General features: G+C 40.1%; 1 protein-coding gene across 1 annotated transcript in view; it reads right to left on the reverse strand.

Annotated features, from left to right (window-relative positions):
• DGKI (diacylglycerol kinase iota) overlaps positions 1 to 27,311 on the reverse strand; it is a 129,412-nt gene that overhangs the window by 22,836 nt on the left and 79,265 nt on the right. The window contains exons 25-28 of the mRNA XM_018080823.3: positions 26,923 to 26,963; positions 25,240 to 25,367; positions 24,528 to 24,653; positions 6,347 to 6,372 (exon numbers count right to left, since the gene is read on the reverse strand). Coding sequence (XP_017936312.1) covers positions 6,347 to 6,372; positions 24,528 to 24,653; positions 25,240 to 25,367; positions 26,923 to 26,963 — 321 coding nt within the window. The remainder of the gene's footprint in view (positions 1 to 6,346; positions 6,373 to 24,527; positions 24,654 to 25,239; positions 25,368 to 26,922; positions 26,964 to 27,311) is intronic.

Raw genomic sequence — 27,311 nt, forward strand, 5'->3', positions numbered from 1 at the left:
GGCCACACTGTTCCTCTTCCCTGACTTGGAGGACCATTACCATCACAGGCACTCTTAGCACACTCCTTGAAGTTTTTTGTCGCTGCATCACTGGCTGCAGTTCCTTTGCCTGGCAATATCCAAGTAACTCTTCCTAAAGCTAGGGCTTCACAATAAGACTAAATCATCTGAAAGTCAGTTCAAGAATATTTTTTCTAGCCAGAGTCTTCAGTGGGTGAAGTGACTGCCACTCTAATATGACCATGAGCAACCTCCATCAGAAACAAAAAAGAGGAGCAAAGTAGGTTGCAAGGTTACCCACAGCTTTTGCTTGAAAACAGGTGCTCTGATTCAGACAACACACTCCTTACTCCTACTTCCTCCAGAGGGGAAAAGGATAATGGCAGTGGCCATCTGGAAAGAAATGTTTCTCTGTTTTCATCTATTACTCATTCAGATGCCCACATCGGCCAGATGTCTCCCTCCCAGCTGCCTACTGACCCCTCAGGCTGCTTGGATATGATGAAAGGTGGGGTGTAGGTACCTTTTAAAGGTTTTGTCCAGAGAGGATCTGCCTCAGCCCGAGCTGTGCTTTCACAGAATGCTTCCTCTTGCTATGGGTACCTTGGGTCTGCATCAATACCAGCCTCTGCTGAGAAGCAAATGAACAAACCCAGAGCAGATCCCTGAGTATATTGTTGGCTCAGCTGGCCACAGACACACTTTCAAAACACTGTCCAGGAGGGCTTTCTTCCCAAAGTGGCTAATTAATCAAAAGGAATACCTGCAGTGCAGTACACCCCAATGTACTGTCTTTGAATTGTTCAGAGGAAGCATTCCAAGACATCTCAATTTGTTGCTAGGTAAACGCCTCCAACATCACCCATACAGCTTCTCAGCTCTCTCTTTTGAAGGTAGCTGGTGCTCCAAATAGCAATTCATTATTTTTATTTTTTCAGTTCTACCAGCACTGAGATGTTTGGGTTCATTCATAGCACCCTGCTTGTCCTTTTATTCAGTGTGGTAGGAGGCCTCAAAACTCTTGAGAACATCCCTTTGCAGACTATGATTAGCAAGACTAGTGAACAGTGGCTCCATAAAGAAGAAAGGAAGTTAAGACAGTGAAGCCTGTGTTCCCACAGGCCACTAGGAGCAACAGGAGTGTTATCCATTCTTGTACTATTTCCTGAGGCTACAACCATTTTCCTCCTTGCACGGGTTCAGACCTCCTCTCTTTAATGGAGCAGACAGCACTGGAGCAAATACCACAGTGCACAGGACATTCTGCCTTCAAGGTAGGAGCAGACATTGCACAGAAAAGCATTTTCCTGTATGGGATGGAGCTGCCACTGCCTTCCATTCACGCACTTGATCACTCTTTTCTTTATAATTCATATAGCAGCTCTCTCAATCCAGAGGGACATCTAGAGACAGAATTAAACCTCTCACCTCAAACTTCCAGTTGGAACCTGGGTCAAGCATTTGCTGTGGAATTTTTTTCTAATAGAGGCAAATTTGGATGTCACCGTTACAAACTCACTTCACTTCTAATGCACTCCCAGCTCTACACAAATCCCCTCTAAGTGTAGGATATCCAGGCTGGATACTAAGTATCAGCATGAAGCCACCACCTGTCAGAATCTGAAAGATCTTTCAGTGTCGCTATCTGTCTTTTCAAGTAGAAAACCCATCCCATACCTTCATCTCTTGAATAATATTATTATTTTGTAATAACTAACTCTCTCCAAGATTTCTCCATTGAATGTATTCACCTCTTGTTTTAATTTTTCATTTGTATCCTATCTTCATGAATTTTGAATCTATTGCACCAGAAAAAAAACAAAACAAAACAAAACAAAAAAAAGAAACCCTGAGTTTAATCACAGAAATTATGCTGATGCAGTAAAAAAAAAACCCTAAAAAAATACATGTCGGTTGAAAGTAAACAAGGCAAAAAGCCCAGTGTCATGGGTTCATAGAGAAATGAGAAAGAGAGCAGTGACATAAATATTTGAAACCTCTAGTCTCCAGATTAGAATGCAACTCAGATGCATAAGGATTAAGCTCTGGTTGACTGCTACTTGAGGTGCATTAGTATGGCTACTTAAAACTGAGTAACTCCATCAAAGGCAAGGTTCTTCTGTTTGAAGTTAGACAAACAAGTATTGAGCAGCATCAGCTCCAAGTTGCCATTAGATGAATAGCATGCCAATGTCCCTACACCATTAATAGCAACACTCAAGAGCTTGCTGGTATTTTTTTCAGAATACTTGAAATAGAAATGGAACTCACTGTACTCTTTTTAAGACTGTTTCCCTCAATTGCTTACATCATGATGAAGAAGAGCCAACTCAATCACGCAGATTAGCAGAGATAAGGCAAATTTGGTCAGATAAAGTTAGGCCAAAGACAATGTAAAATATATTGTTATTTAATACATTAGCAGTGGAAAATTTGTAGGCAAATTTCTACAGGGTGGCTGTGAAGAAGAGCAGGCAGGGCACAGTCTAGTGTACATGTAACGTACAGTGCAGCACTGAAAGGTGCAGGATGAAGGAAGGGTTTGGTAAACCCTCAACAATTCACCTAACAATAATCAGACAACGACTGTGCACTAGCCAGGCAATGCATTAAAAATCTGCATTCCCCTCACAGTACCATACCTGCTCTAGAAACAATGGATGAAATAACCTCCAACAGTTTCAGACCCCCTGAGCATATGGTCAGGATTTTTATATAGTGAAAATACAGCAGGTGGTAGCATTAACTAACAGATCACTTGCATGGCCCTCCCTCATGGCATCCACCAGGTCTTCTGTGGCCCTGACACTTGTCCATTGTTGAGTCTCAGCTAATCCCAACACCCAAAGAAGACCATTGTCTCCCAGGGCTGCAGGGCATGTAACTGCACCAAGGCCTCTGTGACCAAACAGGTTCCTCCTCCTTCAGAGTCATCCCTCCAATCCCCTGCCTAAACTACTCTGCTTTGGTATTTACTTGGCTTGTATCATTTTGTCAATCGGTTAGAGAATTTGAGGGTTAGGTCTGCTCCTTTTGTGTTTCATTTGGTTGGTTGGGGTTTTTTTTAATTAAAAAAAAAAGGAAATAAGATGATAGATTTCACTCTTTACTTATCTGTTTCCTAACTACCTGTACCAAGAACAAAGACACAAAACTTTTAAAATCTCTAAGAGGTTTTGGGCATTTTTTCTTTTGAAGTTTGGCATTTTCTAGCAGTACTGTTTCCCTTTCTGTGCCAATTAAAATGGCTCTGCTTTGTAACTGATAAGGGTGCCTTTAACACGTGTCCACAACAAGGAGCATTGTGTGCTGTTACAATTGTTCAATAGATGCCCAGTCTCAGACAGATGGTGCTTTATCCTCATCCACTTTTCAAGACAGCACAATGCATTGTCCCGTCAGGGATTAATGGAAGTGCCACTCACATTAAATGCTAATTCTGGTAGCAAGTCTGTTAGTACACTACAGATGCTACAGCTACTGTTTGCAACTAGTACTTGAAGCAGGCAGTCCACACTGGAGGTGATTCAGGACATTCAGAAACCAAATGGAGGAGCACAATGCAAGAATCTATGCAGAATGCAACATCATGGTCAATGGGAAAGAGATATTTAAAAAAAGAAAGACAAAGATGATGGAAAGAAGAAAAAAACACAGAGAAATAGTAGAAGAAAAAAAGAGGACTGAATATTAAAGCAGACAAATCAAGGGTCAGGAACCAAGTGGAAGGTTAGAACTAGATCCAAGACAACAGAGAAGGTGCCTTTTCTCAGAAATTATCAATATCACGTCATCAGAAAATCAGCATTAGAATGGTGTCCCATAGTAAGAAGAGGAGCTGTAACACAGGACACAGAGTGATACCAGTGAAGGTACGTTATTCTAGAGTTGGATCTTGAACCATTGTGTACCCCAAAGCATTACTGCCTTATAAAATTTCATAAGTGTTTAACATACTGAATAGGTACACAGTTGAGCACTGATTATTAATGAAAATAAAGTCTCAAAATTGATTCCAGGATACATACTCCAAGAACAATATACCAGGAGACGTCTGCATAAACACTATAAAAGACAGGCAATTCAGAGATAAGTTTTCAGCTCTCTTGTGGACCCTCTCTTTTTTGTTTAGGTAAGAGATTTGAAATTTAAGACTAATTTGAGATGTTCCACACATGCAGTCTCAGTGGACTGAGAAGCATCTAGGTTCTAAAAACCTTATGCTACAGCCCTTTTATCACATTTTCCTTCTAACACTGTGCTCAATACTAACACATGGTCTGTATGTGGCACAGTGAAGAAAATTCAAGCATTGGACCTCTCTATCTGAAAAGTCACCGGGACATGGGAAATCTTTTGTGTTTGAGAGAAGCTCCTACACATGGATGACAAGTTTAGCTAGATACTCCATGGTCACAAAACATCTAATAACTAGCAGTATCACTAATTAGTCAAGGGAACATATGTCTTTCACTCTACATTTAAGAGGAGGTTTCTTATGAGAGGAAAGGAAAAAAGAGAAGGAAGAGGCTACTCAGAGGTGTTGATCAAACCTGAAAAGCCAGACCCTGGTAGCAGATGGTAAATGGCAAACAGGAGGGTTTTGTGAAAAAACTAGAATAGCATAAAAATAGTGGAAAGAAGGAAAGCATTACGGCAGCAGAAAAGACTAAACTTTAAAGACTCGCAAAGAGATATATATACACTGTCTGTTGCTCCATTAATAGATAAAAATGAAGCAATAGAATAAATTCAAGGGAAATGAAAAAGCAAGAGCAGCCTATCACTAAGCTTATGCACTGAAACGCAGCTTGAATCCAGGTCCTGAAATAGTATATTAGACCATAATGATTTCAACTTTCCTCTGAGGGTTGGAGACATGAGGTATGTTGTTAACTTCTCACAAGTCTCCTGTACTATGGTCATGGTAAAAAGCAGATGAACTATTAAATAGGAAAACTCCATCTGCTTCACAAAATCAATGACCTGCAAATCATAGGAAGCTAATAGGCTACACCAGGAAATTAAACCTGTATACTTCTGCCAGTCTCATATTCTTAGTTGTCAGGTGATCCACTTCTGTCAGACACTAGGAATGGAATAGATGGGCTATATGCATCTTTGGTTTTACATGTTTGTCCATTTTTATGGCTTTCTTTCTATCTTTCTTTACTAAAAAAGAACTTGTCAAGGAGATGAAAGAGAATTTATTAATGACAATATGTTTGACAGCCACTATACTGGACTAAAAAGCTCTTGGCTGGAGCCAAGGCTAATTTAGGTTGATACTTAACTAGTCACTCCACATTCCAAGTTAACATAGTTCAGTGACATGCTTCCAGGCTCAGACTTCCTTACATCTCCATTTGCAACAGTCCTTACTATTCCCATCTGGACCTTTCCTGAATAATACTTATTACATTGGCTAGAAAACTTGCGGACTGTATGACTGCATACAAATTGAACGCCAGAAGAAAATAGATATTTATTTCTTTTTAGGCCCACAATAGTATTCCCAGTTCAGATTTACATGATGAACTTTCTCCTTGCAGTCCGTCTCCTTTTTTTCCCCCTCCCTTCCTTATGCAACTCTGCCAATGCAATTCCCACCCCCCTTACAGTATGTGTCTTGATTTCAGTACCAATGCAACCACACTTTAAGGTACTGTAGAGGGATATTTATAGCACCTAGCTCTAAGAACCTAAGTTGGTCAAATTATTAACCAGTTAATTACCTCAAACTCCCTCTTCAGTCCATAGGTAAAGATCAGATCCTTCAGTCTCCTTCCTTGCAAGCATATTACCATAACCTGTAACACTTGCTACTTTAAGCCATAAGATTTTTACATGTAGAAGCTCCTAGCTGTGCTAAATTCTGTACTGTCCTACCAAACTCACTTTATTGGTAACACAAGATAATGTGTGTTCAAGACTTTAAAGCATAATAGACTCTCCTTTCAGCTACAAAGACGCCGTCCTGTAAGAGTTATAAAAGAGGTACTTATCTTGACAAAAAACATACATTTTCCTTTAAGCCCACACATCATTTTCCATAGGTGAAGCCCTGTACAGTTGGGTGAAAAAATTGTAAATGCTTGCAATTGTTCCATTTGATTAAGTAAGATTGATTTCACAAATAACACTGGCTTAACTTCTGTCAGTCCCAACTAAATCAACTAAATGATCAAGCACTTAATGTCTAGGGTTGAGCAAAGTTTGATCAAGATCAAAGTTTCATTTTTACAAAGTCATTTTTCTCCACCATGAGGGTGTTAAAATATAGCTTACTAGCTATTCTTTGGTCTCATTTTTAATACACCATTAGTATCAATAAAACAGATCTTACCTTGATCTTCTGAAGAAACTGGTGACCTGGAACAAAACAACAAAATCCAGTCAATCTCTGGTAAAAAAAGGCCACAAATAAAATTCAGTCTCAGTGTGGGGAATGGGATATGGACTAATTTGAAGTTTTTATTTTTTATTTCTTATAAGAGAGGATTGAAAGGCATCTGGCAAAAAAAAAAAAATAGAGCTGAAAAGGACAGAGACCTAATCTAGCAGCAGGTTCTGCAGGCCAGAGTGACCATATGGAGTCATGTCCCTGAGGACTGATGCCAAGAGTGTCTGTAGATACTTGGCAAAAAACTCATCTACTACTGCCACTGCCAGAAGAAAACCTCTCAACTAAGGGTGGTCAAGGAAATTACATCTCAGCAGGAACTCACAGTCATTACAGTGGCTTTTTTTTTTTTTGCCATAAGTCATTGTAGTGGCTTGCATAAAACACTAGTCATAATTAATAACAGTTAATGTCATCTTCACAAAAGCAACAGAACAGATAAAAAAATAAAAAAAAAAAAGGTCTGGAATAGATGTAGGTACAGAAACATACCAGCAGCAACACAAGTTATAGGATACCCTAATTGGTGGATAAAGCCTCTGATAATACTTAAAGAGAGTGAAGGGTTTTAAAACATGAGGAACCTCTCAGTGCCCCTGCTGATAAACTGAAGAACCTCACTGAATTCCAGGGATTTGTGTCACAGTTCTCATCACTAAGGATCACGCTTCTCATGGTTTTGGTCACCACCCACAACAAAGGAACATAAAGAGGCTTAAGTACTGACCCTTCATTTTCCCTTTTGCTGCAGTAGCCTGGCTTAGCAAAACTGGGCCTACCTGTATAGATGATTATGGGATATACCTTCATTATTTAAACCAGATTGATAGCATGCAGTGGACTGGACCATTGCCTCAGCACTCCCCCAGCACAGATTCAGTTACATACATAGCCTTCCCATCCAGGTAACAATGAGTTTGTTCCTGCAGTGACTGGGGCAACCCATGTTTCCTTTCCAAGATATTTAATTTTACAACAATGTATAAAAATAACAAATTACAAAGGATTTAAAAATGTTAGTGTTGCCAACAAACAGATCAAAGCTGACATAAAAAAAGCAGCCACAGAGGGGTGAAGGGAAAAGAAGGAACAAAGGGGAAAAGAGCACATGTATATTTAACTGACTCAGCAGGGGCTGAGGGTTGGAGGGGGGAAAAGAAGGGTTAGAAACCCTGGGTTGGAGGAATAAAGAAGCTGAGGAAGGAGTCATGATCTCATTTCAGAACAAGGGTCTGAAAAAGAAGGTTGAGGGCTCATAGAACATTAGAAGCAGATATGCAAATATCTAGATAGATGCAAACAGAACAAATGGAAAGAAAAGAAGGAAACTTTCCTGACAAAGTATACCATTTTCTTTGCTTTAAAAAAGAGAAAGATTTGCAAATACAGAGAGGAAAGAGTTACAGCACAGCTGGAGCAATGGTCACTGCGAAAGGAAAAAATTTGATTGCCTAATTGAGATTCTGACTGCACAAGAAGCCAATGTGTCTGTATGGATCAGAATTAATTAGTCCTCTACAGTCATTAAAGTCTCTGATTGCTACTGAACATCCTAGGTATGCATCCTGCTCTGCTGCCAACCAGAGCAGCTCTGCCTTTGCACTTCAGCTGTGTCTGTGGAAGTACAGCAGAAATGCAGGTAACTGGAGGATTTAGCACACATAACTAGGAGTGTCCCACTGCTTTGACCAGTTAGTTACAGACCTTCGTCCACAACCTCTAGCAGCAGCCCTTCTGAAGATCAAAACTCAACACACAGTGTTTCCTACAAGGTTAAACAGTGCAGAATGGGTCATAACAAGTGATGGAAATTTTTAGGCACTTAAAAATATTTTTACATGCAGGAGTCATGCCAGGTTCCTTAGCTAATGTATCCTAACTCTCCACCCATTGCTAATGCAGTATCCCACAGCATCACCAGAATTTATTCCTTTGTTTTGTTTCTTAATTGCACAGTTTCATCACCTTTCAGATCTTTATTTGAAACAATAAAATAACCAGTACACATTATCCTATAATTTGGCTCTTTATGCTTGGTAAAACAGGTATCATTAGTTCCTTAAAGCATCAACAACATGAAAGACGGTATTAAAACACCACTGCCTTTTCAATTAAAACATTGATTGAAAGGAAGGAAGAAAAACATATTTATCCATATTTAGTGTGCCTAAAATTATTATATATTTTTTAATATATTACTGTGATGCTGCTTAGTTGTATGCCTTGAACACAATGTTTGAACAGGAAGATATCTAACACTATTACTGATGCTACTATCAGTGGTTTCAGCTGAAAGGATTCATCAAGCATATTTTGGAACCCTGTAGCCTGGCATCCTGAGAAAATAAGGTTTATAAAACCACAGCCTCTTGATATGTACATATGCACCTCCCTGTCTCACCCTAATAAACTCTGAGCTTGTTGGCTCGTGTTATCCATTGTTAACAGAGGAGCTAGGGAGTCAATATCTGCTTTCACAAGGAAACACATTAGCATAAACTCAAACTTTCTGATGTAGCGGCAAAGCCACAAAGAGAGGTTTTGAATATCTCAACCACAGGAAAAGCCTCAACGAGAGCTTCCACCACTGGAGACACCAGAAGTTCAACCCCAATAAACTAGGCTTTCTTTGTTCCACTACACGCATGAAGTATTTTGGCAAAGAGTGGGGAAGACTTTCAACATCCTCCTACAGTTCCAGGCCATACAATTTAACATGGGGGAGGCTTTCCTGACTGCTCAAATATTGGCCTAACTACACTATGGGGACTCTTGCTCATAGCCATAATGGAAGGAAGTGAGACTGCTGAAAAGTTCATACTAATAGTGTTGGGCATTTTATGCATTGACTAGTCTACCCCATGCTCATGACAGGCTCTAAGGGAGGAAAGAAAGAAAGTGTAATGACCTGCTCTAAACCACATACACTCACTCCACAGTCACAGGGGGCTTTCCTGACAGGAAAAAAAATCCAGTGGATGCTCATATTTCCGGTCACACATCTTTCTCTCAGGTCTGTAAGTAGTGTTAGAGATATACTGTGGCAGCACTGGTCACCAGACAGGTGTCCCAAGAAGGGAGATTCTCAGCTGCTAACATCCACAGAGTAACCATCTATCTAGTGCCTGTCAGCTACCCTCCTAGTATGATTCTAGCTGTGTGTTTTACTGTCATAAAGAAGCAAGTTATCATTCTCACGACTTCCAGGCCTTAAAAAAATAGGAGGCAAGTCAGAGATACTTCAGGAAAAACTAATATACTGTCAAGATCTGTGATCTCACCTGGGTCAAAACACTTTGCCAAATGACATCTTGAAGAGATTTTCATTTGGTTAAACAAAACAGAAAAAATATTCAGGCAAAAGTTCAGGCCCTGCAATATCCTGTTCTTGGTATCAACTGTTAGTTTTTTCTGGTTTTGTCTTGGTGTAAAATTAACTTGTAGAAAGAAAGGCTTACCATCTCCCCAAGAGTAAAGACAGGCCAGATTGTCTGTGACTGGTTACATTTCCAGATGCATGAAATTCAATTAGCTCTTCTACCAACAATGATATTTTCTCATGCACAAATGAGACAGGGAAGCCTAATTTAACATATTTTCATCGAAGGCATTAATCTGACCTTCCTCTTGCTCTGGTTTAATGAACAGCTATTGTAGTAGTGGATAGTTAAAGCAAAGACAAATATTTCTATGATAGGGAAGGGAGGAGGAAGAAAAGCATATTAACACTTATGTTTGCTTTCCATGCTGTCATAGGCCTCCTTTCTTATGGGTCCTGCAGTAGTGTTCCCCTGTTGCAGAGTGGCAAACTCTAGTCAGAGGGATAACAGAACTTGCAAGCCTTAGTCTGCAAGGGGAAGCTGTGCATTATCTGTTCCACCATCCCCTATACAAGCAAAGAAACACTCTTGGAACATAACACAAAATGCACAAGCATCTCCTAGAAAATGAGGTACACTTATTTAGAAAGGCATAAAAAAGCTATAATAATAGCGTAAAAAGACCCTAATCATACACACACTAGACACATTCAGCAAACTGGAAGTCTTAAAACATTGAAGGCATGAGACATGCCCATCTAAAACAGGCTTCAAAATTAGTGGTCCAATCCAACGCTCACTGACATTTTTCCACTCGCTCTTACAGCATTTGGATGAATCACTGGAAAAATCTAATCCTCAGTATAGCCAAGGCAGCCTTCTGTATCATACAAGCCTTTCCCAAACAGCCAAACACAATCAGAGCTGTTTCCAAGTGCACTCTCTAATGTGCAAGCACTAGATTTGATCAGCACTAGATGGGTAGGAGAGGAAATGTTCATTTCTAAGAAGGTAAGTGCAGGGACTGTCACAATTTTGAGCCTAGTCAACTGAGGCTTAGCAACCTAGAAATATACAGCCAGTCTTCAGCAGATGAGTTCTAACAAAATTTCAGCAAATGGGTACATTATTTATGAAGACAAAAGCCTCTGGAGAAACAAACTTAGAGCTGATGTAAAGTAGCTATTTTAATCAATAAACCTGTGGCAAAACCCATCTGCACCAGGCCTATTTAAAACCAGTCATTTAATATTTAAGGGCCAAATAACAATCTGTGTGCAGATTCTGCAGGGGTTTATGAACATTCCCCTTTTTTCCTGCTTAAGCAATGTATTTCTGCAAACTTTCTAATTCAGTCTGACAATAGCTGTCTATGATGAGGGGAGAGGAAGAGCTGTCAGATTAAACCCATTCCTTCTCATTTTACATGTACATCTCCTCAGAATCAAAAGTGGCATTCCTCTTGGGATTTATTCACATATTCCCTGATTGCAAATGAAGAAAATTTTTAGCGCATTAAGTATTTTTAAAATAAAGTTGAGGAAACCCTCTCATTCAGCTATCTGTATCAATGCCTCTGGGATTATGAGTCCCCTGCAGACCCAGCTGCAGACAGTGTATCATATTTTACTGGTAGAAAGGCAGAACTGCTTGCTTTCCTGGTCCCTGGTCATGTTCAGTTTGGGCATGACCATTTACTGCCCTGGCACCTGAAGAAAAAGAAAAGCCTAAGAATTACTGGGACCTTCCTCACACTTTGACCCTATATGTTCCCAACTCACAGTGACCATCACAGGCTGGAGAAAAACAGCAAGCTAGCAAATTCATGAAATGCAAATGCAAAGCCCTGTACCTCAGGAGGAATAAACTCATGCAATAAGACAGGCTGGGAGGTCTAACAGCTAAAAACAGCTTTTCAAAAAAGGATGCATAATGTTAGCAGAGTACAAGTTGAACATACATCAGCAGAGTTTCCTGTGTCGGCAAAGGCCAGTGACACACTGAGCTGGAATTGCAAAAGCACAGTCATAAGGCAGATGGAAGTGATTTTTGACCCTCTACTCAGTGCTTGTGAGACTTTAGAACAAGATAGACATTGGCAAACTGGACTGAGTTCCAAAAAGGGCTGCAGAGATGGTGAGGGCATGTGAGGAGAGACATATGAGGAGAGGCTGAGGGAGGTGGGTTCATTCAGTAAGAAGAGAAAGTTTAAAGAAAATCTAATTGCTGCCCTCAACTACTTAATGGGAAGGTATAAAGAAGACAAGAAAGAAATGGAGAAGCAATATGGGAAATTCAGACTGGATGCTAGGGAAAAAAAATTTACCATGTGGATGATCAAAAGAAGGAAGAGGTTGTGCAGAGAGATTACTGAATCTCCAGTTTTGCAGATATTCAAAATTCATCTGGACAAGGTTCTGAACAACTTCATCTAGCTGGATCTGTTTTGAATGAGGATTCGTACTAGATGACCTTCAGGGGTCCTTCCCAACCCAAATTTTTTGCAGTTCTTTGAGTCTCTCTGCAAAGCTTTCTATTTTTACTATTCCACTTTTCCTGTCATTCTTTCTTCTCAAATATTTCTCATAGACAATAACCATACTGTCTCACACACATGGGAAAATGCTGACCAGCTATGCTCCCTGAATCTAAGAAATTCTGTTCAAGTTATTTATTATTTTGCAGAAATCTGTTTTGGACATATCCTGTAACCTACAACAACACTCTGGAGAGCCCACTTTTTTCTAATTCTGCTAAAGGCAAAGATCCATATTCTTTCTAGCCTCTCTGTGACTTCCTTGGGCAGCCTCAGTGTCTACCTGCACTCAGGCTGTTCACAAGCAGTCCAACATATGGAATATAACTTGGTGCTTCTTAGGGAAACCAGGGCAGCTCAGATGTATTCCTTGCTGGGTCTAAGGCATGCCTGTGTCCCTTCTGTTGTCACGTCTTTTCTCATTACTATCTAACTTTTTATCTCTTACCATTTCTCTGTCCACTGTGGAATGCTTTAATGAAGGTTTGGAACACCACAATACAGCTATACCTGAAGTTGTACTGACACCCAGAGGAGTTGTTTGGGAATTGCTTTTTAACAAGGGAATAAAGTTTTGTTGCAAAATCAGATACAAACCCAAACATGCTTAAGGTTAATTCAAAAGGAAAAAAAAAAGGAGAAAAAAAGGAAAAGAAAGAGGGATAGAGAAATGTTCTATCACATTCATCTTGAATAAGATAATTGAGAAAGCTGGCTTGTTATTTACTTGAAAAAGAAGGTATTTACAGAGGAGCAGCATAATCACTCTAGGGTGATTAGTTTGGTTTTGGTTTTTGGTTCGGTTTCTTGTTTTAAGTTCTTTGCCTTTCTTTCTCTTATCATCACATGAAACCAAAGTATCTCAGCAGAATGCAAAACATAAGAGGGCCTAATCCCAACTTCTTTGAAATGCTATTCTTCCATTTCCAGATTTGAATTAAATCTTCAAAATCCTCCCTGACCTACCTGACAACATCTTGATGAGCTTAAGTGCCAAAGGTAAAGGAAAAGCAGTAGCTGATGTGGTTCTAACCCTAAAAGAAAGCAAGATCCAGCCACACCATGTAATGCTTTGGTGAAACAACAAACTGGCTGTCAAGGGACTGGATGTTGTTTGACAGAGATCATTATTAAGAATACCTGGAGCACAAACTAAAGGGGCTAGGTTTATGCACTTCCATGGCATTCTGCATGAAAATAAAAAATATGTATTAGGTGCAATTAGGTAACAAAACATCTGGCCTCTTTCCTCAGCAAAGAATCAGTGGACTTTTAGTTTTTCCAGGAAAAGATTAACACAGAGGTCATTTTGCTATGACTTTTGTCTTTCATTTAACCCAGAGAAAGAAATTATTTTTCTAACCACAACACCATGACAGCCACAATGCAAGCACATCAGATATAATCTGGTTCACAAGACATACCTCCACTTGGCCCTCAGGCTTTCATGGAGGTGAAACACATCAGCTGCTTGGTATCTTGAGGTACTACCCAAATAATCTTGGGCCCCTTTGGGTTTCTAAACAATCTAAAAGCCACTTTAAATGGTCTGTTTGTTGCAGCAATACAAACCAGTCACTTTTGATAAATAGCATTTAGTTCCTGAAACACAAGAATCTCTCAGAAACAAATTCTTGCAATTATGTCCAAAAATAAGTGGCCTGATTTTCCCAAAGTTCTAAGCACTAAGAAATCCTCACTTTCTTGCCATCTTTTAAAAAAAAAAAAGACCCCAAAATTAAAAAAAACCTTAATAAATATGCATAACACACCATGTCCTAGGCAGAGCAGAACTGTTAAGCCATTTACACTCCTTCTATAGACTAATTTATGGAGAATGAAACTTCTAATGGGAGTTTCAGATACGGTTTTGTGCTGCACTTTTAGATGCCTGGCACGGAAACAGGAATCTAGAAGTCAGGGTTACACTGGCTCCAAGCCACCTCTGTCTCTCTGATTTCAGCTCTTGGCATAATTTAGCCAGGTCCATCTGTCCCTGCTTGCCCATGGGCATCAACACTGCCAGGAACCTCAGCAGGGCTATGTGTTATGGCCCCACTCCTCATGTATTTCCCTCCCTTGCACACACCTCTGTGCCAGCACTGCTAAACACTCTCTCTGTCTCAGCTACGGAGACAAAGCTGTGGGTTTTAGTGCTCCTTTCCTAGAGCAGAGGAGCAGCAGACAAGCAAGGACAATTTGAATGCTTTTAAGCTTGCAGAAGTTTCTCCTCCCACCCAAGAAGTCCTTTGGTGGGCATCTTAAGAGGACACTATACCTTCTACACCCTGACATATAAGCCTGCAGCCAAGGGACTAGGACACTCATCCCAGACATGGAAGAGCAAGGGCAGCTCCCTGTAGAGCAGCCATGCCAGGACACACAACCTGGGAAACACACTCCCTCAGCAGCTCCCAAGTGAACCAGAGAATCTCTCCCCAACCCAAGAACACTAAACTCAACCCATGTTCATGGGTACTTTCTGTTACAAGCAATGTTTTCCAGAAGACAGAAACCTCTTCCATGCACACTTTTCCACAAAGCAAAACCAGCTCACAAGTGAATTTTTCAAGTAGCCCTAGTGCAAAATCTCACTTTTCGTTCCATGAGTCAGATGAAGGCTCATGTCAGAATATTGTTCCCAGTCTCACCCAAATACTCTAAAATTTGCAAGTTTAAAATACTAAATTGCAAACCTCAAAAGGTGACCTACTTTCATGTAATTATCCTTTGTCTTTTGCTTTTTGTTGCATGGTATTTTTGACACTTCCCAGTTTTCAGCCACAGATGAAACATAAGCATGAAGATATCTGAAGAATTTGAGAAAATTAGCAAAGCTTTGACTTTTTTGTTTGACACTGTTAACTCAGGCAAAGTAGTACTTCTGCGTGATAGTTGAGAGCACTTATTTTTCCAAACTACACTTCTATTCTCTTTGCAAGCCTGCTAAAACAGAACTTAGGAATATGAACAAGGTATTAAAAAATGCAATCTGAATGCATATTATGAGATGTCCAAGTGTGAAAGCTTGAACACACTATGTAGTCCAATGTGTGTATAACATATGTACAGGACTGTATTTCGTACCAGGGCTCTGAAGCTCACTAGTTTTGGCTTTGATAAGACAGCTTGGTACTGAGTGAGAACACATTAAGAACCACTCTCCTCTCTGAGCAGATGGCAGCTCCTTATGGCAGGGACAGAGCACATGGACACAGGTTTGCTATTCCTGTGCAGTGCTCAGAAAAGTAGGACTGGGATGTTTGGGTTTTGGTTTTTGTTGTTCGGTTTTTTTCTTACTTCAACTCTTACAAATAAGTAACAAGTACACAGAAATACAGATATACATATTATCTACAACTACAAGGTACACTACTTTTCCAAATTTTTTTGGACTGTAAGTCTGCCATGCTGGAGAATATTCACCCTATATTTATAACAGTGCTTAAAGTATGCCCAGAAGAATATATACTGTCATTCTGTCAATCATCCTTTATCACCCCAGTAAATCCATCCAGCCCCTCTTCCAGTGCCTTAATGTCAGTGGGGACCATAGGTCTGCTCTTTCCACTCCATAAAGTTGGAGAGAGGGATATTCCCATTCTACAGTGGCATCATCAGATCCACTCTGCCTACCCTTCTCCTGCCATGCACAGTTAGCAAATGTCCAATGCTTGCAGGAAAGCAGTAGGCCCTAAAGATCAAACTATCAAATGTCATTTTCTTTTACCCAGACAAACAGAAAACAAGATTACAGGAAGTTACCCTCTTAATGTATTCCTGTCTTCTTTGCTGTAAAGCTGTTTTACTTCTCAGTGAAGATTCTTCTTTGCAAACCAAGGGCTAAAGTAAGCAAGCAAGGATGGAAGCCAATGGCAGAAAAGGAGAGAGTTGTAACAAAAAAAGAGAAAAGAGACTCTACTGCTTCAGTCTTGGCTATCAGCTAGAGAGTGGAAAGCAGATATATCGCTGTTACGGTAAAGCACTTAAGGAAAACCAAGGCACCCAGCTATCTGTACTCTGTCAACATAAATTTTTATCCCTTAAATGCACCCCAAATTATAAAAAACCCCTTACATTCCATGTGGAAAACTCGTTGTCATCCCTTTATCTATTGGAACTATTTAGAAAATGTTTTCAAGCTAGGTGATAGTTGAGTTTTTCACATCCAAGTAAGATGCTTCCTTTGTCAAGTACATGTGTGTTCTGCTGCTTGAAGTTGCTCCAAGGAGAAGAGGAGAGCTGGATTGCTTGCATTCCCCTTTTGGAAAGTGGAATCTCAGTCTAGAGGCAAGATCTCTCTAAAGAAACAAATTTGTAGTCTCATGGTGTGTGAGAGTGTTTTGCGTGTCACAGTCTGCCAAAATAATTTTCCATCAGGGTGAAATTTCCTCAGCTGTGCCTCAGGTGTTGTGATGCCACAAAAGTCATTAAGAGCCCTCATGCTGAAGGCTCAAGGGCAGGTGGGTGGGAAAAGAGGAAGCTAAAATCCCACCCAATCCACTCTGGGGAGCTAAATGCTGAATAATAAAATTAATTGGTTATAAGTACCAAGGAGAATAAAAACATCTTCCAGGATACAGTACAGGATGTACCCAATTTCCATCACATACTGAAGGGGCAGATACATAAACCACCTCATCAGATGTGCCTACTGTTATTAAAACCCCTTAGTAATTAGGCACCTCAACACCAAAGGCTGAAGACTTCATTCTTGAAGAGAACAACACCCTTTGCATTGCATTAACATATACAAATAAGGCCACAGACGTGCAAATCTGAACCAAATTCTTATTTCTTCCTTTCCCAATTATGGTTAACAAGAGCAGAAGCAAAAGTCAGTCTTAAAGCTCAGTATTACTGGGATAGGGGTTGTCAGGATGATGTACAAGTACCAAATAATAGTGACTGTTGCAAAAATTTTAATAAGTGAAACCCATGAATTTTCTGCACTCCAATTCTCTCTACATAAGGCCAGACTTTGGCAGTAGTGACATAAAAATTCTACTAATTAAAACAGAGGAAAAGGTGATTAAACAAGGTTTTGCCTGTATTCAATCACTTAAGGGTGGCACCAGAAGTTGCTGAAAGTTTGTGTTGAATAGTTTCCAGAACAATCTGATTCTCACTGTTTGCAGAGGTCCCTCAGGTCTGGTGGGTGCAATCACCATAGGGCCACGACTCATCCCCTGACCAAACAGGGACTGTAGTGGCAACACTTTCCCTAGTCCTGCTTTTGTGCCTTCAGAAAAAAAGAGCAAAATGCCAAGATCTTTGCCTGCCTGGAACCACACCTGAGATGGTACCAACATGACTCAAGTAATGCAAAGCCTCTTGAATCCTGAGCTGAGGACATCTGTTCTCATGTTTATCTCACTCAGGATAAACCACAAGCATACCTCATGCCAGGCCAGTCTTTGCAAAGGTATTTTGGTATGAACATTCCTCTCCATCCTCTGTCATTTTAACATTGTTTTCCTCTCCCAACTCTGCCTTTCTTCTACAGTTGAGTTAAGATGTGTTTACTAATTAGTAACACATCTTCTAGGAGTCCCACCTTCCAGTCATGACAGGGATGAACGTCACCAGAACTAGAGACACTGCCTGGGGGAGGTGGACATGGATTAGGTGAAATGTGGGAGAGGCTCAAAACTAACTTGTGAATTAATGTTTGTCCAGGTAAAAGTTTTAATTCCAGGTACATGACAGATCTTTTGACAAATTTGTATATATTCTGCATCTGCAGCTGTACTTGGTTTTGCTGTATAATAAGCAGCTCCAGAAGGAGAAATAAAGGTTCCTCTAGAAAAATTGTGAAAGCTCAAATTAGCTTCCAAATAGTAACAGATACCAGCAACAGTAGGTGTCCATACAGAAACTTTTGAAAGCCCACGGGCTGCAAAGCAGCACAGGGCATTAAGCAAGACTTTTGTTTGTTGATACGGAGAGAGTATGAATCTCACTGGGAATTATTTCTGTCTGCAATGTTACAGATTGTTCTCATATTCAGTGATTATGCCACAAAATAAAAATAACTATACTGGTTCAGAGTAGCTCATTACTGAACTGGCTATACAGAAAAAAAATAAGAAATTCAATCTATTTTGGGAACAGACCTTAAAAACAGAGATTTCTGAGAGAAATTACACTCCTTTTTTTCAGCCAAGATCCACTGGTTTTAAGAGCCTTCCTATTGTTTGTCAGGCTGAATTTTTTTTGTGGATGGCAAGAAGCTTCAAAAAAATTATTTAAATATAGCCAAAAATCTGTGAGATTTTCATTGTTACATTTAAAGGAATTAGAAAGGGCAGAAATCAATTTTTTCAGAACCACAGGCACATATTTTCAAGGTAGAATTCCAAAGGAAACCAATAATTACTGCTTTTTTTCCCCACTGAAAATCTCCAAAACCAATGAAGGTGGATAAAAATTGAAGTATATGAAGAGAATATTCACAACAGGACCATAAAATATATAGCATTTATTATCTACCACACTTGTGCACCAGAGTGTAAAAAAATTAACACGTTCCATCTTTGTCAAGAAATTCTCCATAAGTGGGGGTGAGGGGAGATTTACAGCAGCAACTGAAAAAAGGTTTTCCTAATGGTAGATAAACTGTAGTCCCTATCTGGGATGTGTTTAAAATTGTAAGGATTATGACTGCATTATGCTGACAACAGTAAGAGCTCTAAAACCACATGACCAGGATCCACACTGAAATGCATCACTTTTGCACTCAATCTCACTTAGAGAACTTGCTTTCCCTTCAATTTCTTATCCACTTGCTATATTCTTATAATTTATTTTTCTTTGCTTTCTTCAAAGTCCTTTCCCTATTTAACCCATGTTTACCTTTTCCTGACTTATTCTCAATCCTCTTTGCATTGCTTTCCCTTTTCTTTGAGTCTACATCTTCCCTTTTACTAAACAACCCCTTCTTTTTGACATTCCTTTCCTAGCAAGAGGCAGGGAATTGCTTTAGGCAAACCTTTCTCAAGTTCCACTTTCAGGTAGTGAGAATGATGCCTTGCAAGCTATTTGTAAAAGTATCTAAGACAACAGAAGAGAAAGAAAAGGGAGAGTTGAGCAAAAACAGACCCTGTGCTCTGTTATGGCCTAGTTCTATTATAAAGATTACACAGGAGTGTACAATAAAGGTGAGATGGTGATTTATGCCTTCACTAAAATAAGATTTGTTTGAAAGCAATCAGTACTCATGGAGCCTCATCTGGGCAATGGAAAGTAATTTGTACAGGTGTACAAGTTCCTGGTTAAAACATACACAATTCACTCTTGTGGCTTAATCTTATAAATGCAGTTTGCACTAAATGTGAACCTGAAAATTAGTTCAGATTTTGCTGTCAAAAACACCAGGTCAGACTACTCTGCCTACTTAAGAGTTGATGCTGAGTTTCCCAGTAGAAGATTTTTGGGGAAAGCCTTGGATTTATCAAGTCTTTACCAATCTTTGACATTTTAAAGGCTCATTGTCACTAGGCAGCTCCTGCCTACCATGTTCTGTATTATCTCTTTATATTTTTTAAACTTTCACTAAAAGATCATCCCTTCTCCTTTCTACATACAAAGTTGTATACCTGATGTTCTTCTCATCTTGTAATACACAAAGATTTCTCTTAAAAAAATACCCTAAACCACCTTGTAACATCTGCACTGTCACACTGATTTCCTGGGCAATGATCTGATTCTCGTGGTTGAGTTAAAACACTTGGCATTTAGCCTTTTTCTTCTTCCCTCTGAGGAGCTAGGTTATTATTGCCTCACAGAGCAATGCCTGCATAGTATTACTAGCTAATTAATGTCTATTTAGTGCAAAGGGCTGCAACCATCTTCCAGCACCTACAGGCATTTTTTCTTCCTCTCCCTGACAAGACCAGATGGCATTCTGGCCAACCTTCACCCACCCTTCATGAGCCATGCACTCGATTCAGCCAATGCAGCTAGCAGCTTTGGAAATACATTGCCATCACAGCTGGACAGCTGCTAGAAAAGTGCTTGTTACGGCCCCCAAAAATGGGGAAGTTAATTACTTCAATTAAAAAACATAGATTAAACCTCTACCAAAGTACAGTCACCTTTTCATCTTTGTATGCTGTTGTGGTTTTTATTTTATTTCATTTTCCAGCTCTCAACACATAACAGGGTAACAAATATAACTAGCAAGAGAAATATATTGCCAGCAACAAATGCTTACAGCAGGCTGTGAAGTCATCCATAACTCACTGCACCATTTTATCATAGGATAAAATTAGGATGAACCCACTCATGTACAAAGGAAGGGTCCTTTGTTTCAGTGGAGTCAGACCAGGATATTTAGCTTTTTTAAAAACAAATACCTCTATAGTCCAAATAAATTGTCTTCCTATTGTGTTTTTTTATGCACCACTCACACTAACTGATATTCCTGTTAAACTACAATCTGTCCCAGCTCCTGGCTATTGCATCAAGACATTGTTCCATGTCTTGTCCACTCCATATATCAGTTACACATCAAAGAGCTATCAAAACCACAAAATGCCATTAATCAAAAGCCAGCTGAAAATAACTTGAAGCTCAGTTAATTGAAAACAAAAGCATAATTTCTGTCTCAGAAAGAACCCTGCCTCAAAACCATTATATTCAAATTACAGTTTGACACAATAGCTTGTGATCAAAAGCAACATCTAACATTATAATTATTTTCAGATCACATATTCTCTTCTCTGCTTCCATTTATTGAAATAATTTAAGGGATCTTTCTATTCACATACTTTGACTTTTTAGCTACATTCCTCACTTGTCAGAAATAATAACTTCATCTCAAAGAGGTTTTATATATATAAATATGCATATACACTCATATTTATATATGTGTGTTTCTAGTGATGACAGATGCACTCTAAGCAGCCTGCAGCTATATTATGACCAGCTGTGGTTTAATCTGTTCCTAATACCTGAAGAGTTTCGCTCCCAACTGTTTAGGAGAAAAACGACCACTGAGATAACATTCCCAGTAAGTCAACTATGACACTTTTTCTCACACCAAGTCCCCCGTCACTTGCCCTAGGCAATGGGATAATGCACTTTGAGTTGGAAATGCTGTACAGTATTTCAGACTAAATGTAAAATACTGGATGCTGATGATTCTTAAAAGATCCATAAGAGCTCCACGCACAGAAGGAATTGTCCCCTCTGTTCTCTGTCATATTCCTCTTTAGAAATTTTGCTATAATCCTTCTCTCAAGTTTTATTTGAAAAATAATTTCTGAAGGGACAAATCTTTGTAAAGAACCTGTGAGCTACTTCAGCTACCAAAACATAATAGTGCTCTCTAAAGCACTTCTTATTTTGCTTTAAAGTGCCAGGTTAGAAAGACTATTTTAGGTTGCAAGTTCAAACATTTAACAGTTTGGAAATGTCACAGCTCATGTCACCCAAGCATCATACTCCACCCCTCTTGCATTAAATGTCACGACAACCTTAAATCACATTGCCACCCTTCACTTTCTTCTTCTGGACTCTTGCCTCAGTATTTAAGTAGAGACCTGAAAGATATCCTTCTGTATATGCAGTGCACAGCCTCAAGATTTATTTATTCCACAATACCAAGACTGCACAGAATGCAAAATTATTAATTTCCTGCTAAGCATCTCTGACAGTGTCTCCCCATAGTACCTAAGTTTTTCATGGCCATGAAATTTACCCTCACTCTGCTCCTCTAAGGTGAGGCTGCAATATTATCTGTATTCTGCAGGTGGGAAAGCAGGCACAAACTTTCCATTAATATTAGTATTACAACCTGAGGCAGAAGAAAGCCTATTTCTCAGTTTCCAGCCCTTCACTCTCTTTCAAATTCTCCTTGTACTGGCCTCCCAGGAACCAAAGCTACTTCACAGTGGACACGCATAGAATGAGGAGCCCACTGTTAACAGGTCATTTGCAAAAAGATTGTTGTAAATCTTCATCATCGTTCAGAAATCCTGTCAGGGATGTTGAGCAGAGAAGCCAGTCCTCCAGAGCAGCATTCAAGTGCCTTAACTGCAATAATATCTTTCTTTCTCCACCACGATCCCCTGACTCACTTACTATATACCTTCCATCTTGGCAGCAAATGAGGCAGTGTCTAAATATATTTCAGAGCTTGCCCACCGGTGGAATGAATAATCTGCATAAACCCAGAACTCCAGATTCTGCAGAGAAACAGCCACACACCCTTCCTCTGTGCCTCTAGCCTGTCTCACTATTCCCTTACCTATATGTGCTCCATGTCCTCTTCCTCTTCATTATTTCCATCCTGATTTCCAGACACCTGCATGTCTCCACTTGACCATGACTATTGCATCCCTTTTCTCCTTGCCACTGGAGATCAGGTGGTGAGCAGCACAGCCCCCCTTCCCTCAGCCCTGTGGGCAGGCCTGCAACCTGAATTAAGCACGGAAGGGGCATAACTCCTCTGTGAGCGTGTACAGACAGAAACTTTTGAAAGCAAAACTCTTGAATCTGAGGTGTCTCCAAAGTGCATGAACAATCTCATCAGCAGGGCAAACTCAGGGGTAATTTTCAAGACAGCGAAAGGCATCTCCCTGGTATTATGATGACATTTTATTAAATGTCAAGCCTCCAAAACTTCATTCCAATGAAGTTCATTCCACTACCAGCACTAAAACGTCTCAGGAAACAACCTCTGGATTTATTTATTTATTTGAAAGCAGGAGCACATTTCCCATAAATCTTGTCTTCAGAAAGAACTGACTTTTTTGTTCAAGTTTTTACTACAAGAAAAAGAAACAGTCAAAGATGGAGTCTTACTATGAAAAATTTCAGCCAAAACAATTAAAGTTTAGAAAAGCTGTAAAGAAAACAATTCCTCAGAGCAGGCAGTGACAAATACACTTTACTCTGGGCAATGCTGCTGACTTTTTTTGTACTTAATAAATCTACCAAACATAATTGTTACAGCTAAGCAAACATTTCCAGTCACGCTGATGTAATCCAAATCATTCCTCTTACCAATTAGAAATTAATCCACATGTTCTCACCATCTCTCCCTACTGTCTAGAAGTGTCTAAGGATCACTTTTCTCATAGCTTTGTTATCTTCAAATTTTGGGCCCTGCCACTCCAGTCTGTGGAAAAGTGAACCTGAATTCACCATTCTTCACATTGCAAAGAGCACCAAGAACTAACCCAGAATCCCTCAGGGCAACAGGAGAAAAACAGGGGTGTGTCTTTTGTAAGTGCTACCTAGATCATCCTTTCTTATCATGACATCTCCTTCTCCTGACAGCAGTTTCCAGTTTGCTGGAGAGTTTCCAGTTGGTAGCCACATGGCTACACAGTCTGCCATCCACACTGCATCTGTCCAGGAAATGTAGGCTCTGCCTGCCCTGTACGCACTTTGCAGCCCCCTTCCACACACATCCAGACAGAAAGAAAATCTGAAACAAGGACCACATGGTCACTATTCCTTATTTTTCTACACTAGGTTTTAATATCTGTCCATAGGGATGTCCATACAGTAAAACTAGAAAGATAAATCAGAAGCTATGTACATGATTATACATCAGGTGCCTGGCGGGGGTCAAGGGAAGGGAAACAATCCCAAAAGACTAGAATCTTTCAAAGTCACCAACAGAGTTCTGACAAGTGTTTCCCATCTAAACTTTGGTAGTGATTATAGATCTACTGATAGTTCTGAAAATCTAAAGGGAAATGACCAAAAAGTTGAGAACCACTTCTAAAATAGGCAGGCAGAATAAGAGATGTTTTTATACAAATCTGAACAGGGTAAATAGGATACAGTGGTAGAAGTCTCCATGGGGGTATCACAAGAAGACCATGGTTCAAGATTATATGAAAACTATTGCCCACATCTTTGACAACAAGCCGCAGTTCTAGAGGTTTCTGCTTTGTCACATTGTATCAAAGCTACAGTGAGGGTGAATGCTTTGATCTTTCTCCTTAACAGTTGCCAAGAACATTTCCTTAGGTGGAAATTCGGCCACCCAAAATAACTTATTTTCTTTCAGGGTCCTTGGATCTAGATTAATTAAGAGTTCAGGGTGTCACAGAGGAAGAAGCAAAGGCAAGAACATATGACAGTGGAGAAAGAGGAAGAACAGAAGGGAGGAGCAAAAGAGAGGTAGCAAAAGAACTTCTGTAATTTCAGCACGTCAGCACAATTCATTATGCTTAAAGGAGACACCAGGAGTTGGCTGTGGTGACAGTGACAGTGTGTCATCAAGCAGAGAAATGCAGAGGGCTCTTACTGCAGCATATGTGTCTGGCTGGCGTCCTTTTGTTTGTCAGGTACCTCGTAGTGGGGGGAGATCTTGCCAAGGCCACTGTCGCTCAGCATCCTCTTTCGCACAGCAGGGTTCCACCGATCTGATATTCTAGGGATATGAGAAGGAAGAGAAAGGTATTCACCCCTCAGAAATTAGCTGCATACTCCACTTTGAAGCCATCTTATGCTTAGTGGTTCCCAGCATTTTTCAGCCCATGGCAAGTTTAAATTGATTAATTCACTACGAATACAAAATTCCTAAAGATGAATAGAAGCATTTCTGGTCTGTTGAGAGGATGATAAGAAACAGACACTTCACCATCATGCTTAGACATAAAGGGCTTTAGGGTCTTATACAGTGGTATCAGAGCCCTAACCAGACAGAGAAGAGAGTTTGTAACTCAGTCATTATAGGTTTATGACAGGGCAGATAGTCAAGTGGTATCTTGACCTGTAGAGGAGGTTAAAAGGTGCCGAAGTCTATTAGCCCTGCTGTGTGCTCCAGGATGCCTAATGGAGTAGATGTAGATTATGCCACTGTCCTTCTGTCATTACCATGGCTGGATTTGTTCCTGTCCTCAGCTCCTCATCTAATATCTGCCCTCCCACAACTCCCAGTCCTTCAGAAAAGGGGACCATAAAGAGATGCTTATCTCTAATACAACCGTGAAAAGTCCGATCCCAGCAGTACTCACCCAGAGGCCTGCTCCACTACCAGATCAGGCATTCCTGGTGGCGTCCCCACCTGCTGTGACATTACCACCTCTGGGTCCAGAATAAAAATCTCGTCCTGCGAAATTTCTGTCACAAAGTGCAAATGTTCCTGTTGGAGTGATACAAGCAACAAATATTGTACCTGCAGCATCACTGATCTCTCAGAGCACCCACCTGCCCTAGAGCCAGCTGGCTGCACATTAGTGTCTCTGAAGAGCATTCAGGGGACTCTGTGTACTTAAGTGCATAGTTATACAACCACATTAAAACCAATGCCACCAAAGTCACTAATAAATATTTCATTGATTTCAAGCCAAACAAGATTTTCAATGAGCAAGCTTCACACTCACAGTGACACTTAAAAGGCTCAATGACTCCACGTCATTCTGCTGAAAACGACAGGCTGAGGTTTGCATTTCGAAATGCACCCAAGGTGTCTCATTCAGTGACAGCTGACAGAACTTTTCATTGTTTGGGGGTACTCTTCCAGATCTTTACTGCTTGTACAGTCTGGTTTAACATCTCCATTAACAAAGCTTTCTTTCTTAGTCCTTCCTTTTAGTTATTGACACTGAAGGCTCATTATCCTTCAAAAAAACACTGAGTGGGAATAGGCCTGTCTATGTAGGCAAACAGGCAGGACACTTCCCACTGTTTGTGTGCTGGGACCATGACACAGTATTGACCTTTTCCCCACAGAAAAACAGGATGGAGGAGTAGGAGAGAAAGATGACCACCTGTACAGTGTCAAGTATTAAAGAAATACAGAATAAGCCAAACAGGATCAGATTGCTTAGTTTAACCTGCATCTTCTTCACCCATGCCTTCCAAATGTGGAAGTACAACATGAAAACAAAGATGTATAACATGTGTAAAGAAGTCCCATGGTGGCTACATGCAGACACTGAACCTGGTAACTCTGAACTGAAGTCACAGCTCCTGTTGCTTGAACTAAAGCACTAGCTGCTTTTATTAAGAAACGGTAATACATTCATGTAATTCAGAAACAGCTTACACAGTTCTCAGGGGGACCAGATACAAACGGCCACTGTGTGAAATCAACAATTTGCACATAATGCTGAGCCACTAATTGGCCTGTTCTGGGCACAAATCAGACATACCAAAAGCCCTGTAAAATTTTCAGTGTTTTCCAGAAAACATACTCAGATTGTCAAATCTCTACCACAGGTTTGAATCCAGCAGAGCTACATATTGTTTTAGGAATATTTGATGCAGCTCTGTTCCTAATTCTCAAATTGTAACATCACCTTAACTTCTATAGCTATTTGGTGGCAGACACATACACAGGATCAAGGCTTCTGGTGCCAAAAAGCATCAGTGAAAAGATAAATGCGAATACACTGGTGCCACACAGATGCCCCTAGTAAGACAACAAGGATGACGAGTGCAGAAAATTCTGATCTTTATATCAAATTGGTAGGAAACAGAACAGCAGATGGTCAGCAGACACAAGACATCATTGAAACAATGTGAATTACATCAACTAAAAAATGGCCCAGAATATTTTCTCTATTTCTCATGAGACATCAGTAACATTTTGGAATATACAGGAGGAATGGCAGATAATTCGTTTTAAGCTGCATTTGACAAAGCTTTAAAAAAAAAAATAAATCTATAGAAATTATAACTGAATAAAGATTTACCTGAGATCTGTCAATGCGGTAAAAACGATCAGCAGAAGTTGCTGCAAGACAGAGAAACAACAAAGCCATTGTGAAGAAAATAGTCTGAGCAGAACTGCATGGTCCAAACAGGCTGTTTTGTCCACTACTACATATGACAACCCCTGTGTCAGTGAAGTGGCCCCACAAGAACATAATCTAATTAATTCATTATGTCCATATAAGTGGTATTTCTCAGGGGTCAGTACTGGGACCAAAACTGCTCAACATCTTTGTCAGCAACATGGACAGTGGGAATGAGTGCACCCTCAGTAAGTCCACTGATGACACCAAGGTGTGTGGTGCAGTCAACATGTTGGAGGGAAGGGATACCATCCAGAGGGTCCTTAACATACTTGAGAGGTGTCATG

This window comes from Manacus vitellinus, unplaced genomic scaffold, assembly GCF_001715985.3.
Source record: "Manacus vitellinus isolate BGI_N305 unplaced genomic scaffold, ASM171598v3 scaffold_5_pilon, whole genome shotgun sequence".
Taxonomy (NCBI): domain Eukaryota; kingdom Metazoa; phylum Chordata; class Aves; order Passeriformes; family Pipridae; genus Manacus; species Manacus vitellinus.